The sequence below is a fragment of the Callionymus lyra genome, chromosome 1, assembly GCF_982586985.1.
Source record: "Callionymus lyra chromosome 1, fCalLyr1.hap1.1, whole genome shotgun sequence".
Taxonomy (NCBI): domain Eukaryota; kingdom Metazoa; phylum Chordata; class Actinopteri; order Syngnathiformes; family Callionymidae; genus Callionymus; species Callionymus lyra.
In genome coordinates, this window is record NC_141818.1 from 9,985,107 (window position 1) to 10,006,258 (window position 21,152).

Sequence of the window (21,152 nt, forward strand, 5' to 3'; positions counted from 1 at the left end):
TAGCAATAACACAATCCTAAAAGTCACAAAAATAAAAGATCGCTTTCATCAAAATAAAATGTGTATAACAACATCTTTTTTAGTGTTTAAATTCATTTGAGATACAGAAAAAAAGGCATTTGAACACTTTTTTATGATTAGTAAAGGTTTGATGTTTAGAGAAAATAATGTTTTTTTTTCATTTTTAGTCGTATATTGACAGTAATAAAAAAAATCAATACTTTTACTTATAAACATCACAGCATCACTGTATAAATTAATTTCTATTTTTAATTTTGTTTGAATTTGTGCGCTTAAAAGTCTTAATAGTCATCTAGGTTAGTAAATCAATGGTACAATACAAAAAAAGCTTATTTTTTTCACATTTTTGATATATATATATATATATATATATATATATATATATATATATATATATATATATATAATTTGTTTATCCTACTAGATAATCTGTGTTTTCATGTATTTATTCATCATATTTTTTTCAAGACACTTGGTTTAGGATTTTAAAAACAAACTAGATCAACAAGTCGGCATCAGAAATAGTTATATTTGAATTCTCCTGTTTAAGTTGCTGTTATATTGCAAATTAAATGTGTTTATTGGATTGTCGAAATATCTAATAATTGTCAAAAATGTCTTATAATATACATTTTAAAGATGAGACAAGAAGTTCTACAAAAGTCACAAATAAAAGTAAAAAAAAAAAGAATTTAGATAAATAAAAATTCAGGCGATAATAAGTCAAACATGAGCTCCAAATGTCTAGAAAGAAGCGGCAACAGCGCGGTCGTGATTTTTTTTTAAAGATGGCCGCGGCGTAAACGCGAGAATCTTGCGTCGGAAGCTGCCGAGTTGGAAATATCGGTGGGTGTAATTGGCATGTGCTGGTGGAATGTTTTGAGACGGGAGAGTCGGGGAACGATGACTCCACACTGAGAGTACAATATTCAGCGACGCTGTGAGGCAACTGGAAGGAAAATCACTGCAAGACTGCAGCTCTGAGATGATTGAGACTGAAAGGCGAAGCACTTAAAGCGGCTGTTTTGGACAAGAAGTGAGATAACAGGAGAGGGTTTGGGTCGAGAGGGTCGGAGGTGTTTTTGTTTTTTTTTCCTTTGACAACATTAGATGTCGAAATGAAAAAGTGGACAGGAGGTAAATGAGGTAGAGAAGTCGGCACAGATATTTCTTCCAGAGCTCAGAAGAAGTGTTCTTCAGAAATAAATATATAAAATAAATGTACGTTAAACAAGCAAACAAAGAGCTTGGACTTGACCAGACATTGAAAAAGTAATGTATGATTTAAAACAGTTTCATAGGCCTTGGATGAGGCACAAACTCTATTTTTGAAGCAATTAATTCGAAGAAAAATGAAAAATCTCGAGGGCTTGATTGAAATCTTTGGATGAATTAACCCGATTAAAACGACTGATAATGGATAAAAGATGGAGGATAAGATCAGGATATTATTAGCCTTAAAATGATGGGTAGTGGCGGGTCTTCTATCTGATAATGTGGATCAGACATCAAGTCCAAATGATTTCCGGAATTGATTTCAATTTGTCTTTAATCATTTTTTTAATAATCATTTGAAAGTTGAAAAGTCTGAAATGGAGGCGACAATACTAAGTGGAGTAAAAAAAAGAAAGTATTGTGTTTGAAAATAAAAAAATTTAACCCTAAAATCTTCTTTCTTTTTGCTTCCCTCTTTTCCCCACCCATCCCTTACCTCCAGCCTGCGAGCTGATGAACCGCGGCATCCTGGCGCTGGTCAGTTCAATCGGGTGCATGTCGGCCGGCAGCCTCCAGACCCTGGCCGACGCCATGCACATCCCCCACCTGTTCATCCAGCGCTCTCCGGCGGGGACGCCTCGCTCCGCCTGCCCTCCCACCGGTCGCGTCCCCGGCTCTGACGACTACACCCTCAAGGTCCGCCCGCCCGTCTACATCAACGAGGTCATCATGCAGGTGGTGTCCGAGTACGGCTGGCAGAGGTTCATCCTCTTCTACGATTCCGACTTCGGTAAGGTTTATCCATCTTTCTCTTTTCAAGAAAAGCCCTGGTTTTTTAGTAGAGGAGTTTTTAAATGTTTTAATTTAGTGATAAAAGTTTTTGTAAGACATTTCTGTACATCATTCAACCCCGAAAAAGCAAACCACGTCAACCATTTTTTAACTTTCAATTAAAGAAAATCAATTCGAAATACAAAAATAAACTTTTACCACATACCGAAAAGATTCATTTTTTTTAAGTAAATTTTATTTATATTTTTTTGTTAAGTCGCTGTTTTTTTTAATTAAGTGAAAAAAAGTTTTAAAATCATTATCAAAAATATAGAATTGTTGTTGTTTAAATGCTAAAAAAAAAAGAAGACATTTTTCTACATCATTCAACCCATAGAAATTGCATAAAAAAAACAACTTTAAATTTAAAAAAAAACAATCGAAATCAAAAATAAAATTTAACCACATACCAAAGGTTTTTTGTATTTTTAAATTGAGTTAAAAGTTTTTAAGTCGCTGTTTTTTAAACATTTTGTTGTGGAGGAATTATCTCACTGAGGCACAACTGCCAGGATGTTTTTTTTTTTAATATTTTATAATTAAGTTGTTAACATGTTAGGAAGAAAATGTTAGGAAGAACGTCACCACAAAAAATATTTCAATAAAAAAAATTGTATATACAAGTGTTTTTTTTTTGGATATGGTTTGAAATTTGTGTCTGTTTTTTTAAACCCCAAAAAGTTGCATTAATAAAAATAAAAAAAATAGAAATAATCAAAGAGAAAAACGTTCAAATACACTTTTAATTAATTTAAACGGTAAAATAAACTTTGTAAAGGTAATAAAGCGCCAGATCCTGGAGGAACGTTACCTTATGAACTGAGCTGTGAAGGTTTTTACTTTTATTCAGTATTTCTAAAAAGACATTTTGTACCAAAAATATTGTGTTGATGTTTTTTTTTTCATTAAGGTCAAACAACATTTGTGAATTAGATTTACTGCCAATAATTAGAAGTATGGAAAAAGATGAAATATTTATTCTAAAATTGTTTCTTTTTTTTTTTTATAATAGAAAAATAAATAAATAAAAACCCAAAAGAAAGTGCAAATCCCAACATCACCAACATATTTTGCAGATCAAATCTCTTCATATAGTTCATAGTTTGTTACTACAATTGTTTTATGTTTATTAAAAACTGATTTTAAAATGTACAAATAGTGAAACAAGTAATCTCTAATCTCTAGTGGGAAAAAAAGAAGCCTTCTTAACGTCAACTCGAGATACGTATTTAAAGTCAAGTAGACTTTTTGAAGCCAACACCTCAAAACACAAGATTACGCAGAATTACTCCATGAAACTACAGGCATTTTCGGATATTACTGAACATTTTCTTCCTTGAATATACCATTTTCATTTCCTTTTACACCAATCCAGGAGTTTCTTGTAGTTCTTTTCATGAAAAGGTCGCATTTTTTAGGGTTCACTTCCGTTCGCTGCCATTTAAATCTCCTCCTCTAACCACTCTGCTGAGATCAAAGGCAGCCATGTCCCCGTGTGGACCTGGTGGTGGCAGGATCGATGGAACCATATCTCTGACGGGAACAATTGAAACAGACGGTTGATTAAGCTGCACAAACTCACATGATTATTGTCCCCGAGATAAACCTCGAGTGAAATGCAGAACCAACAAGTGTACAAACGTCTCTTGACAGCCTGGCAAAAGAGGAACTTCAAATAAAACCTCCCACTTCATAACTCCTCACAGCGTTGGATTGTCTTCAGCCACACTCTCTCATTTCACACTCAGTCTTTGTGCCTCTTTGTTTGTTTTCCTTTCCAATCCATTAACTCCACGAAAAAGACCAGAAGACACTTTAGAAAGTGGTCATTTTATCGAGTGCTCTGAGGTCGTCCGGTGTCACACATGCATTCACAGGTGGATGGTGTGTAATCAGTTACAACAATCGCTGTCGTGAGACTCAACTTTCAGGCGCTTGATGATGTGTTTTTTGCTTTAATTTCACTCATTAACCATCTTCATTAGTGAACTTAGGGAAAGTAATCTAACTCTGAGTCTAGCAGCAATCATCCCATAATGGGCTGAAAACTATAAAGTACTTCAGGAAACTCCCTAATGACCGTCAGACGAGAGCCTTTCCCCGCCCGGTGCTGATGGAAAACACCTGCCTTGTTCGCTTCGAGACGTTCACCACACGAGTACCGATGCTCTGGTTCCTGGAATCCATGTTGACGATTTAGTTCCATCGTGGTCCATGGAATTTCTGAGAATGATGTTCATACTTGTTAGATCCTAAGAAAAAAAAAAAGCACTTTGTTTTGAATAGGTTTTATACCAGCTAATGTGGACGCACAATTTAGAAACATAGTCAATATTTTCATTACACAGAGAAACGCCGAAGGGTGTTGACGTGGAGTTCAAGGAAGCAGATCATTACCTATGTGACTGTGGCTAACACAGCATCGAGATCAATCTGTATCAGTGGCTTTTTTCTAATGAAAAGTTCTTCTCCAACAACATATATATCATTGTTTGTCCATTTTGTGCACCAGTTCTTCTCTGGAAAATGGACGTATTCCTGTAGATGTTATCTCGCCAGCATGTCGTGAATCTCCCCCCCGAGATTTACTTCCTGAAGGAATACCCCAATTTATCCCAATGTGGATGAAGCGTTGGGGCTATAATTTGAGTCCCTTCCAGATGACGGGCCTTATCTACGAGAGAGATCCTTTTAGCCCCCTGGTCCCCCAACTGACCTTCCAAGATTCATCGAAACCTCCAAGATTATATCTGTGGAACTCTCCTTTTTTATCCTGTGTGTTATCTCAGGGTCAAGGTGACCCAAAGGCTCGAAGACAAATGTGTTTGTGGTATCCCTTGTGTTGTTGAGTGGTCAACGTGAATGACCTCCACCACTGCAAGTGTATTTATGGAAACCAAACACATATGGGCCTCCGGATGACCTTGACCCAGAGATAACACAAGGGTTGAGGCAACAGGGAGAGCTGCACAGTTTTTAGATAGAAAGATAGATATAGATAGATAGGTGTCTCTTATAAATATAGATTTTTGTCTTATGTCCGATTCGCACCGGATAAGTATTACCTGGGGACGTCTGGTAGTTTGTAATAAAAAAGTAGTAAAGAAGACGTGCGCACTGCACAGCTACAAACTAAGTTACACTACTGTGACAGGCTGTGTCTCTTCTGTAAGAATAATGTTGGGGCAAATTTATTTGCAGGGCAACGCTCTCGCTGTTGAGCGTCTGCATAAGTTGAGAAACGAAAGAAAATAAACGGTTGTCCACTTTATCTTCTCTAAACGAAGAATGCTTGGTTACACTAACTTTCCCCTTCAGTAATTGCGCTCCTATTTAGATCTGTATCTCTAGGTAATGTCAGTAAAAATGACTATTTTACAGACATCCTTTATCCCGTGTGAATGCACTTAAAATAACACAGAGGAGGGGGGGGGTCTTTTACAAAAGAACGAGGTCCCCAGGTAATATTTATCCCGTGCAAATAGGGCTTTAGTCATCCAATTAAAATTGTTGCTTTAATAAAAACACATATTTTCATCAAAGATCTTCACTTTTATTAAAATCTCAAACATCTTCAATCAAATAAAAAAATAATCTTAGTAAAATGCATTTGAATACTTCTTATTTTCAATTTTAAGTGAAGGTTCTGTTTATTAAAAAAGAAAAAACATAGCATGTTTTATTTTTTGGAATAAATATATAATGGAATAAAAACAGAAATGTACCTTCATATTTCTTAGGCCTGTTATTGACTTTGTCAGTCAGCAGTGAAGAAAAAAAAATTAAAAAAAAGTAGCATTAAATAGTAATTTTAATTTTTGCAGAAGTGCATGCTGGGAATGCCCTCCTGACCCAGCACTTTACCGCATGTATTAATTTACAATTTAATCAGGAATTATATTCTTTGCCGTCATTAAAATTAAAGATACTGACCAAGGTTTTGCATTTAAAGTGTTGAGTGAGTTTGATGAAGCTTCATGAAGCGTTCCCCTCATTTCCACAGCCCACCAGATGGCGCTCTCTACTGTATAATCCATTGATATATTGAAAACTTGGCTGTTAACATGACAAATAATCACAAAACAATGGTGTCCTGAGTTGCGACAAGGTGATCCCAACAACCCCTTTGGAGTCTGATATAAAAAAAGATGCTCCTCGCCCGGGTTACTGCTCCCCCTCTTTTCTGATTTAGCTCACAGATCCTCTGGGTGTTCTCTCAGCCACAGAAGGGTCTTTGAAGATATCACCCCTGCTCCCTAATGGCCTCACCCCTTGTTGCTGGTTGAAGGCGAGGGAAAATAAGTGGCGGCGAGAAGGACAGCCGGGCAAATTTTCTTCTTTTTTTTTCTGCGTTTTTAACCACTTCTCTTCAGTCATTGTGTTCGACAGTCCTTTGTTCGGCGGGTTTGAAAAATCTGCAGACGGCGAGTGTAGAAGGAGAAGATGTTGAATAAAGGAGAAAGATTCCCTCGAGGATGGACTATTTTTCAAGGGGAGTTTCGTGCCGAACATACACCAGGGCGTGTCCTTCCCAAAAGAATTGGCTACAACTGTCCCACTCCCTATTTTCGGCTCCAGTGGTCCGTCGTGAACACATGTTTTCTCTCTATTATCTCCCTTTTCTCTTGTTCTTCACCTCCCCGCACACCGTACTCCCACTCCGTGTATTGCTTCAATCCATTCTCTTTCCGTGTCAATGTTGTAAAACCTGCAAGTTTAAAGAGGCAAGTGACAGGATCGCTCCGGGCAAAGTCACCTTGGCCGTGATTTGTCGCTGTTGATCATCGTTATCATTTATACGCCGCGTTATTTTGGGGTGTATCGTTTGTTACGAGAGGTAACAAACCAGTCCTGAATAATCACAACTTAACCATGAAATACAGAGTTTGGTTTCTTCTTCTCTTTTCTTTTTCAATCAAAATAGATATTGGAGTGATTAAGGTAAATCCAAGTTTAGAAAGGTTAAATGCAGAAGGCGGCATTAGCTGCGGAACACGAGGGCGGAAAGTGAGTAATTACTTGTAATATTGTGAATAGTAGGCTTGTGTATTAACCTACGGTCCAGCGGTGTAAGCTTTCACTGGCAAATGTCAAGTTGAGAGAATGTTTTTTTTAAATGAATTCATCATACTTTCACCTTTAGAAGAGCGATACAGGCGACAATGCTAAGTGAATGTCTTCTTTTCTCTCACTTTATATATTTATATCTAGATATATTAGAGGTGTGCATTGGCAAGAGTCTTGTGGTACGATACAGGGACAATATATTGCCATAGAATCCAATATTAAAGAAACAAGGATATATAGTTTTACTATAGTATTGTTGAGTACTGAACTCTAGTGTTGTAGAATTTACAGACCACATGACTCTTGATGAAGTCGTAACTGCTTTCATTTGTAAATGTGTCCAAACACCAACTTAAAAAAGCTGCTGGAGTGAAGTATCCTCTTGTCCTCAGTCATTGCTGGGACCTCGGGGATTTAAAGCTTCCTGTTAGATGCAGTGGACGTAACGAATGCTTCCATCTAGCGGCCGGAAGTGTAATTGCAGTACGGAAATGAACATGCCGTCAAATATATGTTATTCTAAATGTAAAAATATAAATAATTATTTTATTTAAAACACATATTATTGAACTATAAACCATAAGAGAACTATGGTAACACTCCGGGAACATCGGGTGTCAGATACCCTGTTAAGAGCTATCTGTTCTCCGTAGGAACAGAGTCAGAGCTTGGGTCAAATAGCCGGTATTCATTTGGACTCATTTCCAGTGAGGGTTGGACCGATTCTGTTCATAACTTTTATACAGCCAAGGCGTTGAGGGGCTCAAGTTTGGTGGCCTTGGGATTGAGTCACTGCTTTTTGTGGATGACTTGCTTCTGTCGGACTGATCAGATCATGAGCTTCAGCTCTTCAGAGTCCATGGTTCTCAGTCGGAACAAGGTGGGGAGCCTTCTCCGGGTTGGGGATGAGATCCTGCCCAAAGTTGGAGGAGTACAAGTAGCTTGGGGTCTTGTTCACGAGTGGGGGAAGAATGGAGCGAGACATCGACCGGTCGTGAAGAGAGCTAAGCTCCGTAGGGTGTCTCGGCGCTCTTTTAGAGAAAGGGTGAGAAGCAAGGTCATCCGGGAGAGACTCGGAGTAGAACTGCTTCTCCTCCAAGGACAACTTCCTGGTGAGGTGTTCAGGGTATGTTCCACTGGTAGTAGACCATGGGGAAGACCCAGGACACGCTGGAGAGCCTACATCTCTCTGCTGGTCTAGGGGACGTCTTGGGGGCCGCAGGGAGGAGCTGGATGATGTAGCTGGGGTGAGGAAAGTCTGGGCCTCCCTGTTAAAGCTGCTGCACCCTTGGCCCGAACCCGAAGCAGAAGAAATCAAAATATATTAAATCCCATCCCATATACATATAACTTCAATCCCACCTTCACAGCTAGCACGGTCACATCCTCCTCCTCAGGACGGACATCCTCACTAGTTTACAGGAAGCCTTTTTTTTTTTATTTGTCTCAATATATAGTTTCCCTCATGAGCGATGCAACAACTCAAACTCTCCGCGGACGACGTTTCATGGCCCAGGAGACCAGCACTGATGTCAGGCTTGAGAGCTACAGCCCGAGGCTGAGAGTTCTCGTCTCTCATCCCTGCAAGCTTCTCACCGAGATCGCTGTGGTGAAGGTTGCAGAGGCAGCAGACTCCTTTTAAAAGATCGAGCAAATATTGTGTTTTTAAAGTTCCATTGGTACTTTTTTGTAAATTAACCAAAGTAAACAGGAAGGCCAATTTTTATTCCCCTCTTAAAATAAAGTTTCTTAAAGCAATTAATTTTCTCAATAGAAAAATAAATTGAATATAAAGGTGAAGGAAATGAAAACATCCACACTTACTTTTAACCAATCAGATTTCTTTTCAAATTCCTCGTATTCTGAGGATATTTTGTCCTCCTTCACGTAAAGTTTTGAATACACAGAGGTGGAGAAGAAAAAGACGAGGGAAGAAGAGGGAGTGCTGCGTGAGATTTCAAGGAGAAGAGATTTGGGAAGATAGGGAAGGTGAAGCGCACCTCAAAGGTGCCTGAGCCTTTCATTCAGCTTCCCTTTTTTATTCCTCCTCTTTTTTTTTTATCTGAAACAAGTGTTGGTTAAGCTCGCTGTGGGGGACCCTGGGGATGATAAGAAGAAAAAAATAAAAAAGAGGAAAAGTAGCCAGAACTTATAGCCACTGAAGAGTTGAGATTTAAATTGAAAGAGGCAATTGTGTGTGGAGTTAAGGTTTTTATTTTACGATGTGGAAGTCAACTTCCAAAGTTCCGCTTTAAGACCGAGGGAGGGGAACTTTCTTTGCTGTGACTTCAAGTGAAAAATTGATTCTTCTTGCCCCATTTTAGTGGTAACCGGACCAGAACACCTTATTCAATTTCCAGACACAATCCATATTTTAGTAGTTACTGCCCATTAGATGTCGAAACGGACAACCGTTCTTAGAACTAATCAATATTATCTTCGCCGCATAACATTTTTATGACCATTAATATTGATATAATAATATTTTCCTTTACTAATTATGTGTTAAGATACAGAAGTGTTTTAATCTACAAGGTTTTTGTCTACAGGAAAAAGTGATATATAGGTATTCATTATTAATTATATATTGTATTGTTGATTTATTTATTTTTTACTTATGCAAGTATTTTAAAGTCTGTAATAGTCCATTAGTAAAATATAAATAAATAAATACATTAAAATAAAATAAAGAGTTACTTTTACAACCATAAAACAGGGAAAGATAATTAAATGTTCTCAAGGACCACATTAAAGAATGTCACTGTGACAGAAGGAAAAACAAAAATGGGGTTAATATGAAGATAAAGCTGATGAATATGATTGTGAAATTAAATTGATTATTTTACATATTCTCAATATAAATCATATAAGGAAAAATGTTACTTAATGATAAAAAAAAATGTTATCTACTATTTTTTTTAAGAATACAAAAACGAAATACAAGAAAAATAGAATTTTCGAAAAAATTTGAAAAAGAATTTAAACAATATTTAGCTAAAATGTTTTAAAGTTGAACTGAAACTATATAAGGACCACTTGAATAAAGCCAAAAGGCCACATGGGGCCCCCATGCCGGACCTTAACATATTACATTTTTTCAAGGTGTGTCAGAATTATATAATTTTTTTTTGTGATGACAAATGATATAAAGAACCCTTGGTGAAAACCAAATGTACAGTGTCAAAACAGTATCATTGGTTTAATGACATTTCCAGTCATCTTTGGGTAGATTCTTTCAGGATTAAGACAGATTTGTTTTCCGTCTGAAAAGCAGCTCAGTCCAGTGTGTGAACAAGACAGACGGGATGAAGTTGTCTGGCCACATCTCTCCGCTTGAACATTAATGCTGCCCAACAGCTTCCTTAAAATAGATTTAACCCCGGGCTTCGATCGCACCAATCCGAGAGGAGGACGTGAGCTCAAACGAGGAAAATCCCCGAAAAACATAACAGGCAGCGACACACGAACACAAAAGCTTTTTTTTTGTTTGTGATTTCATTTTGTTTTTTTCCTGGAGAAAAAGGATCATTTGCAAGTTAAGTAGAAGAGGTGAGACGAGGGAAAGAGCGAAGTTTGACAGACAGCCAGGGAGTTTTGGAATCTCATTTGGAGATCCTTGATGTTTTCTCTAAAACCTGGCACCCGGGGGTAAACTTCCGCAACACGGAACGTGGTGAAATCTCCCATTTGGTCCATTTGATTTCTTAAAAGCGTAAAGTTCATATCAGTGTTTTCTCTGCTTGTCTCCCAGCAGATTGGGTGTTCCTGGAGTTAACTGCTTTTCCCCCGACTTCTCTTCTTTCTGCTGCTCTGGCTCTGCTTCAGTAGATAAAGCTTCTAAATCATTCCCCATCATCCCTTCTTTTTTCACACACGAGAAAAGACAGTTTGTCGGGCAAACTTCAAAAAAAAAAAAAAACAACAAAAAATATAAATAGTTATTGTTTTTTAACAAATGTTACCGCTAAGCAGTATTTTATTCTTTTTTTTATTATTATTTAAATGTCATTGAAAGCTCTGAAAGTAAGAACCAGAATTTTAAAATTGGTCCTGAAAGAAACTAGCCAGTGAAGAGTTTTAAGGATCAGAGAAATGCGAGTTCTTCTACTAGAGCAGCTCAGAATTCTTGCTGCAGAGTTTTGTATCAACTACAGGCGAGACAGATCCTTCTTGTTAAGACATGAAAACAAACTGTAACAATAGTCTAAACAAGAAGACACAAACGCATGGATTATAAACTCCAGATCGTGTTTTGACACTATTTTCCTAAGTTTAGGGATTTTTCTCTGTTGAAGGAAACAGTTTCTGGTCAGTTTTCTGCAGTGTTGAACTAGAGACATGTCTTTGTCAAATACAACACCCAGGTTTCTCAGGCTCAGTTTGACAGACTGACCTTAGTCTGTTAAACTGAGATAACCAGAGTTTCAGTTTTGTCCACATTTAGCTGAAAAGTGTTTTAGCTGCAAAGCCACATATGCTCAAGTTCTTAAGTTGAATCTTAATCTTATCTTAATCTTCCTCTCCAAGGCCTTGTCTTGCTATGCTTGAAAACTGTGGGCCAAGACTCATTTGGGAAGAAATATAGTTACTGGATTCAAAAGCAAGAACTGTGGTCGTAATAGAAATGGAATCTCTGTGTGTTCAATGCAACACTTCATTACGTCTAAACGTTCGCTTCAAATCTCCGTCCTGGCGTTACTGTAAAACTATAAACCTTTTTTTTTTTTTTTTTTGATTTTCTAAAAGACTTTATAAAACTGAGCATCCCTTTGCTTCATCAAAGAATCGATAAAGAGCAAGCAGACGAAAGTATCACATGCTGCTTATTTGACCACTTAAACCACATGTATCTGGAGACGCACACTTTTGCAGCCTTAAGGCACTTTACCGAGGGACATCATTAAAACAAATTGATTCAAGCAGATGTTTCAGAAAAAAAGTTGATATTGAAAAAATTTTCCACTCCAAGGTATTTGAAGAATCGTTCACTAGTCTGGCTTCTAACTGCTCCATCTGAAACATCATGTTCCATTTGGAACCAGCAAAAAAAAAATCAACAAGAAATGACTTTATAAATCACAGCCTAAAATTAAATCCCTATAATAAAGAACAAGTCTTAGCTGGGGTATGCACCGTATCTGTGCTTTAAAAGTTCCTCTTTTTCTTTTTTCTAAAATGTTGAAAATAACAGGATGATTTAAAGGGAAACTAAAGTGTTGATTTAATTGTCTCTTAAATAGGTTTTGGACTCTATTGTACTCATCAGTATGTGTTTGTTTGTACGAAACTCTCTTTTAATATTTACATTGGAAAATGTACTTAAGCCCCGCCCACTGAAAACACTTTATTTTCCCTCAAACTACTGTAAAATCTTCCTCACCATAGCCACACCCACTCTGCTGTGATTGGTCACGGCATCACAGTATGTCACTGCACATCATCAATCCTAGAAGTACCTGGAAAGGACTTGTTGTTTAAACAAATCGGGCATGATTACAGCTGGCTGGGGGAGGTGAAACCATTTAATTCGTCATAATGAACTCCGCTCTCGTAACCTCTAGTTCGCCGAGATTTTTAGACAGGGGAGAACTTTATAAAGTAACAGTTGGAGAGTTGGGTTTTCACATAAGTTGTCCTTTATTTTCCTGTATCTTCAGTCCAGTTGAAAAAGGGAAACCATAAAGTGTCTAGTGTGAGTCCGATTGGTGGCACTTGATTTATAATGTATCACACTGCGCCACCTACCTGTTGTCCAGAGGAATAGAAAATATAAACGTATATTTAAAAGCCCATCATGACACTCTTGGTGCATCTACTTTTATAGTTTCAAACCTGTGATGTAAAATAACGTTTTCATTTGGATGGTTTAAAGAAGTCAATTGCATTTCAATGAACATATTTGCAATACAAAACCAAACAAGTGTAGCTCAAGACTCTTCATGATGTTACGTAAATCTGTGACCATCATTATCCGCACTAGTGTGGGTTTGCAAGAGAGTAGTGGTCTATGGGTTGACATCAAAAATAACTCTGTGGAGGCGTGAACAAGGAAGAGAGAGGGCAGTCGGAGAGAGCATGTGATCTTTCCCAAAAAAAAACAAAAAAACATTATTTACCTTTTTCATTAAAAGCTGTTCCATTACCAGTGTTTCGGTAATTCTCGCCGGTCTGTTTAAGCCGCACAGCGTTTGGCACGAAGTCAGCTGCACACGAGTCTGTGCCCTCAGGTCCTTAACCAGTCTAATCAATCCTGGTAATTGTTCGGATGAGACACTGGCAGTGATGGCAATGTCATCCGTTTTCCCAATCAAGTGGTTAGCTGCTTTACACAAACACGCTCGCACATCATCCGGCACGTCATTAGTAGGACGATCAACAAAGGATTGACCTTGAATTAACAATGAACCAACTGAAGAACTGGATCCAAACAAAAAAAAAAGTTGATGATGACATTACTGTGTATAGATAAAAATAATAGAATTATTAAGAAGGCGGTTATTGAATGGTTAAAAATGAGTTACTTTGTGGGAAAAAAAAGTTGGGGATTTGTTGTTGCCATTTTATTCATACTTACGTGTGTTTATTTTTATTTATTAACTGGGTTTTACTTTTGTAAAAACTAGTTTCTCGGGCGACAACGTAGCATAAGAAGAAGAGGCAAGAAGGCGTTCGATCGCTGTGTCTTAGTAGAGAGATTTATAAATGGCCTCCGATTGTGTCCTGTATTATTCTTTTCATCCGTGTCGCATACCCTTTGAAATAAATCTCCATTTCCCTCTTGTTCGCCTCCAGATATCCGTGGCATCGAGGATTTTTTGGATCAGACCTCGCAGCAGGGGATGGACGTGTCCCTTCAGAAAGTGGAATCTAATATCAATATGATGATCACGAGTCTGTTCAGGACTATGCGAGTGGAGGAGCTCCACCGTTACAGAGATACTCTCCGCAGAGCCGTGCTGTTCATGAGCCCGGCCACGGCCAAAGCTTTCATCTCCGAGGTAAGGATGATCTATGTACTCTGTACCATGTACTTTGATGTACGGTAATGGACGGACTGCCCCCTTCTCTGCGACAAACTCGCGTGAACGCATGTTTTATTTAGGTGGAGCTATTACACTTTATTCTGAGCTTCATCAAAATGTCGTAGCTGCTCGTCCTAAGAGGCTGTTTGAAAATCTCACTCGCGTATATGAGCGGATGACGGGGTTTATGAGCTTCTCTGTATGCCGTGGAAGACCAGTTGATTATAAATAGCTTGCAATACTATCCATCAGGTTGGGAATCTCACTTAACATTTTTACTTAAACAGAGAATAGAAATCAGATCAGGCTTAAAGTCACGTGTTTTACTTGCACAATTGAGAAAGAAGAACACAGTTTACATGTCTGTCTAACGTATTTCTGAAGCAGAGAGCTGTTTGTTCGCTGTTATAACTTCAGAGCAGTTTTATAAACTGGTAATTATTAGTTAAAATTACTTAAGTTCGCTTTCAGGTCAGGAGGGAGCCAGCTTGTGACCTTTCTGTGTAGAGTTTTCCACGTGGGTTTACTCCAGGCACTCCAGTCCAAAAACATACAGCAGTTGATTGAGAACTTGGGGAAATTGTCCATAGGTATGAGTGTGTGTGTAAATGGTTGTGTGTCTTTGTGTGCCCTGTGACGGACTAGCGTCCTGTTCAGGGTGTCCCCTGCCTCTCGCCCGAAGTAACTGGGATATGCTCCAGCCCCCCTGTTATACTCGAAAGGGAACAGAAAATGAATGAATGTTGGCTTAGCATTTTCCCATCATATGAGTGTATATGAAGTACACAACTGTTTACCGTTGCCCATCTCGTCATTGTTTCAAATACGTTTGTCCCTCCACTGTCACAAAGTCACTATCGATCTCTTGAATCCTTCCCTCACTCATGAGCAAGATCCCAAGATAGCTGATCTTTTCTTTATTTTTCAAGAAGTTCACATGTTGTTAGACAAAAATATTCTGTCCTTGTTATTATCTGTATTATTTGTCTGTATTGCGATGAATGATGTTAGAAATCACGATTTTCACTCTTTAAATGAAGCAAAAAAAAAAAAAAATTCTCATTAGATTATGAATTTTTGGATTTGAAGTGGTAGGACGGGGTTCAGTCCTGAGTGTCGGCTTAATTAAAAGTGACCTCGGAAAGAGCGATCAGGATCTCATTTAGTTGAAGGCATGGCGAGAGTGGAATGGTGGAGTGGGTTGATGTCGATTACTCATGAATGTTTTTTATTAATGAATGAATAATGGGTGAATGAAACTGGGAAATTAACTGTAAAAGTATGATTTCATTCACTATTATCTCTTTGCCCCCACAAACCTTATTAATGATTATTCTATTCCTTTAATAAAAAAGACATATTTACACACAAAGAAAATGACTTGAGGTGTATAGATATTGAAGACTCATCACTCTGTGTTTGACCTATTAGCTCAGATAGCTGTGAATAAATTCTGCTGGAGGTTAAAGCTGTGGGCGTACCTCAATACAAACAATGTCTCTATAGTTCGTAAATTTTCCTCTGATATCTAGAACAGTATATTTTTCAACATGAGGAGCCACATTCAAATTTTGAGTGTTTTTCCGGGGGGGGGATACGGTTCCTGTGCTTTAGGAGAAGGAATTCATCTCTTGTCAGAATTCCTGCAGGAGTTTTCTCAGGTGAATTGCTCCGTGCATGACAACCTGGGATGAAGCCCAAGAGAGTGGGGTTGAGGAGAACGTCTCAGAATTCCCCAAGTAGACCCGTGGAAGCATCCAGGGAGTGAGAGGTCTATGCCTCCTCACTTAGACTGCAGATCCTGCTGCCTGACCAGGGTTTAGGGAGAGGAAAGGTCGGCGCCAGTTACACAATCGACTCGCTGTAGTGATGTTGAAAGTAAATCAACACGTAACTTTGAGTTGAAGGCTTTTGTAAGAGTTGGTTTGAGAACTCACGGGAGTCTTTACAATTTCCGACAGGAAAGTGGAAGGAACTACATTCTGCCAAATACACAAATAAACGTTCAGTGCGGTTATCAGTTGGCACCACATGGCAAGGGGTTTGCACAACGTTTTTTTCACAAATACATTTTGAAAATAGTCATTTTCTTTTTAGCAGGGAGTGAATACAGTGTTGGTGCTTACATGTTTAAAAAAAGAAAAAGGTACTTGGAAGTACAGAAGTTTCTCAGTAAGTTTAGAGAGATGTTCTTTCAAGATTTGAGCCGCAGATGCTTGGTTTAATGAAACAGCTGATGAGTTTTTCATGAATCAGCCCATGAGAAATTATGAAACCTCTTTTTTCATGAAACGGCCAATAAGGTTCCATAAAAAGCTGATGATGTTTTATGAAACAGCTGATGAGATTTCATTAAAACAGCTGTTGAGTTTTCAGAAAACAGCTGATGATTTTTCATAAAACGGCTGATGAGATTTCATGGAACAGCTGATGAGATTTCATGGAACAGCTGTTGAGTTTTCAGGAAACAGCTGTTGAGTTTTCAGGAAACAGCTGATGAGATTTCAAGAAACTGCTGATGAAATATCATTAAAACAGCTCATGAGATTTCATAAAAACAGCTGATGAGATTTCATTAAAACAGCTGTTGAGTTTTCAGAAAACAGCTGATGATGTTTCATAAAACGGCTGATGAGATTTCATGTAACAGCTGATGAGATTTCATTAAAACAGCTGTTGAGTTTTCAGGAAACGGCTGATGATGTTTCATGAAACGGCTGATGAGATTTCAAGAAACGGCTGATGAAATATCATTAAAACAGCTGATGAGATTTCATAAAAACAGCTGATGAGACTTCATGAAACAGCTGATGAGATTTCATAGAAACAGCTGATGAGATTTCATGAAAACAGCTGATGAAAAATTATTACAGTTGATGAAAAATCATGAAACAGTTGATGAGATTCCATGAAAAAGCTGTTGAAAAATGATTAAAACAGCTGATGAAAAATCATTAAAACAGTTGATGAAAAATCATGAAAAGGCTGATGAGATTTCATAGAAACAGCTGATGAAATTTCATTTAAACAGCCTATAAGATTTCATGAAAACAGCTGATGAAAAATCATGAAACAGCCGGAAAAATCATTGTTTTTTTTAAACGGTAGGTATCTTAACCAATAGTTGTTATTTGGCTTTGCAAAGTGAGCCAGTGAAACATTTGAATTTCTAAAAAATTATTTAAATGTCACATCACTTCAAAGCCACTTCTTTTGTCGCTAGTTTTTGATGCGAGTCAAAAGATGCGATGTGAACGTTGTTTCGCGACTTTCAACTTTCAAATTAAGTCTATTATAATTTCATACAACAACTCAAAACAAGCTTTTAGATCCGACTTCCGCACAGGCACATAGAACACACACACACACACACACACACACACACACCAGATTAATTATTCAAAAAAGTGGAAAGTATAAATTTTGCCATTTGATCTAGAAGCGTTAAAGTTTTAAAACGATGGCATTTTGGGACTTTTTTTTTTCTTTTTTTTTCTCCCTAACTGACACATCTTAGCTGAAGGACCATCAAACAGGAAAGCAATGAATCCAGAGATGACAGATGTTGCAAATTAACCATGAAGGGAAATATTCTGTGTAAAACATGTTGAATAATTCACCTCTTGAATCTGACTGGAGCCACTTGAAAAAGTTTTTTCGCCCAACTTAACATGACCTGTTTTTTTTAAGAGCTTTTCTTTTTTGAAACCCACCAACAATGACGACGCGCTTCAACACTGGTGTTTGTTTTAGCGCCTGTTTATTTGCCAATACATTCTTAAACCAATCAGAGGGAGGTTTGTTTTTCAATTCATGTTTGAGTTTTCTTCTTTATTTATTTCCCTTTTCCCTCCAACAGCTTCCAAAAAAAATGTCTGCAAAATGGCTCTGTGATGCATAACTGGCTCGTCTTGTGATGATAATAAACGGCTGCTTGGAAGGAATACATTTGTTGTTTTTTTCTTCCGAAAAGGGATGGACAGTGTTCTGTAGTGCATCTTCATCAAGTTTAATTAGAATTATTTCCATAAACACAGAAGACACAACATTCCCATTATGCTCCGGCTTCGTTGTATTGCTGTCGTAACAAGTTATTGCAACACAATGCTGAACAAATTAACTTGAGTTCCAGATAATCAAAAAATTAATAATGTTGCAATTAAAAAAACTCTGGTCATTTTTCCATTCCGTGCTAATTATACCGACTATGAGCGACTAATCATCGCCGTCCATCTGACTAATAATGAGTGGCCGCAGCAGCCATTAAGAGGAAAGTTAGATTTTACACTCCTTTTTTAATTTAACACGCATGCTCCAATGGTCCGATTCAGATGAGTTTCACTTCATTTTTTAATAAGCTGCCTCCATATGAAGTATGTGTTTCACAGTGTGATGGTTATCACTTGGAAATGGACTGCTTTATTAAAACAACAATATTGGGAGAAGACAAAAATCTGGACGGTCCGAGGTTGCGGCGGCGGAATTCCTGTGGGATTCATAAGGAAAAAAAAGAATTGTTTAGATTCTTAGAGAGGGATCTTGAAGGCACAACGGGGCGTCGACCGTCACTGCTGTTGATAACAGACATGATTCTAAAGGAAGAGAGACGCCCGATGATCTGTGCAGACTGAAGATTGGGGAGGATCCCAGGGACAGAGGGTTTTCTTGTACATTGTTTCAAGAAAAGGAAAATCGAGATGTGACTTTAAGTCAATTCCATCGTTGAAAACTTTACTCTTGTGCGTTAAAAAGAAATCATCTTTTATCTTGAATCATCGTTTTTATTTGGGGGATTTCATCTAGTAAAGCTTAAAACCAGACGATGCAGTTTTACTTCCTGCCCGACTATTACAGACTATGGACTTTACATATATTTATTAATTGGGTTATATATATTTTTTCTAAAAAACATTATTTTCCACTTGTATTTGTAAGTGTAAAGCCATTTATTTATACTGTATATCTATATCTATATCTTTATCTATATATCTGTTCACTTCTTACCAATATTTACATGCAATTGGTGCGGAGCTGCTGTTGGCCAATGAGGCGCATGTGTTTTGGTCATGTGATGTGAGACTGTGGTGGTTTGAGACTTTGACAGCGACGACTCATAAGCTTTTACAAACGATTGTTTAATCCTTTTAGTGCAACAATTGTATTTGTAAATGGGTGTTTATTGTAGTTATAGCGAGTGAGCATTGGTGAATTAACCAATTGATATAGTGCTGCTTCGTAGTATTACTGCGTGATACTTTAGTCAGGAGCCTCGCAGAGTAATATTATTAATGTAATTTTATTACTTTATAAAGTCACCTTCTTCTCTGAGATCTCGGCGAACAAGAGGTTACGAGAGCGGAGTCCATCATGACGTAATAATGGGTTCACTCTTCCCACAGACATCTGTAATTACGCCCCACTTTGTTTATACAACAAGTCCCATGGAGGTGGAGACTTCCAAGCTTGACCAATCACAGCAGAGTGGGTGTGGTTATGGGCAAGTGTTTCCAGAGGGCGGGGCTTAGGCACATTTTCTAATGTAAATACTTAAATTAAGAGTTTTTTTTACCAACAGACACATACTGACTTTAGTCATCGTTCACCAAAAAATTAAAATGTATCTGTTACGTCAACTGTAATTTAGCACAAATTTGAAAGGGGTCTAAAATAATAAAAACATGTTTATTCCAACTGTTGGAAGAGCTGGAAGGGATTAGGCTGGAGCTGTTTGAATTGAGACAGAACCCTCCAGTGGTTATATAGTGCAACTGCGACAGAAAGATTACACAACGGTTAGGAGCGTCGGTTACATGTTTAAAGGAAACTGTAAACGTTGACAATCCTATATATATATATATACAGTATATATATATATATATATATATATATATCCTGTCTAAGCATTGTTAATTATGCTGAGTACTTTAATGTCCCCGGTCCGTCTGATTAAATGTCCCTCAGAAAGGGAGGGAAATTGGAGGCATTCCAACAAGGAAAGACGGCGACTCCGTGGTGACGGTGCGGTAATTTGATCTGTAATATGCTTTCATCCTTTACGTTTTAATTCTATGTGATTGCGTGGCTTAATATCCCATCTGAAAGACGGCGGCGTATTAGATAAATTATTTGGCTCCATGCCTTTGAATTGACGTCCACGGCTTCGATTCTCCTCCTTTTTTATTTCTCGTCCGCACGCCTGAGAGCTTTGTTTAAAGCAGAGGGAACGAAGAGCTGTACAAATAAAAAAATAAAAAACATCATTTGTTTTACTTCTCCACAGCAGCTGCATGTCCATGTGTTGGGTTTGTGGTCCTGATAGAATAATAATCTTCATTTGTAATCAGGAGGAGAACAGATTTATTTTTGGTTACGCACATGGCAATAGCGATGAGATTTAAAGAAGGGACTCTGTGACTGACATATTTTAACTTGATGTCCTTGGGAATAGAAGGGGGAAAAAAAAAGAATCGACAGGATGAAGAGTAATGCATGTGAAAGTGTGCTCGTGAGATTTAATCAGAGAAAGCTGGACCTGAAGTGATGCAACATAAAACCAAACTTTCAAAAGCAACGCTGACTCCATGAACCTTAGGAATCCCATAATATTGCTGAAGAAACTCACTTTTTAAAACCCGGTTATTTTCTCAATTAAAACAACAATTCAAATGTTATGTCCTCGCCTCGCATGTCTCTAGGTTTTGGTGAATATTATGATTTATCCAAAAATGTCTGGGGGAGTTTATAAAAATCCTTCAAATGTCCGGGTTTTGAGTTTGTGAAGCGATTATGAGAAACAAAAACAAGTCTCACTTTCTTCAGCCCAGATAAGAAGACGAGGTACGTCATTTATTAGAACTTCAAACTAAAAAAAAAATGAGAACATCCTTTTGAAAAACGCTCTCGTTAACCGTTACCCCGAAATCAACCTCACCGGCTTCCATTGTGCTTTGCCGCCCAGCCAAACAATAATAGGTAACGATCACTACACAACTTGAA

General features: G+C 37.8%; 1 protein-coding gene across 4 annotated transcripts in view; it reads left to right on the forward strand.

The window, feature by feature from the left end:
- grid2 (glutamate receptor, ionotropic, delta 2) overlaps positions 1 to 21,152 on the forward strand; it is a 447,398-nt gene that overhangs the window by 223,173 nt on the left and 203,073 nt on the right. For all 4 annotated transcript variants that reach the window (XM_087792456.1, XM_087792434.1, XM_087792441.1 and 1 more), the window contains exons 3-4: positions 1,739 to 2,026; positions 13,927 to 14,132. In XM_087792456.1, the coding sequence (XP_087648582.1) occupies positions 1,739 to 2,026; positions 13,927 to 14,132 (494 nt within the window). The remainder of the gene's footprint in view (positions 1 to 1,738; positions 2,027 to 13,926; positions 14,133 to 21,152) is intronic.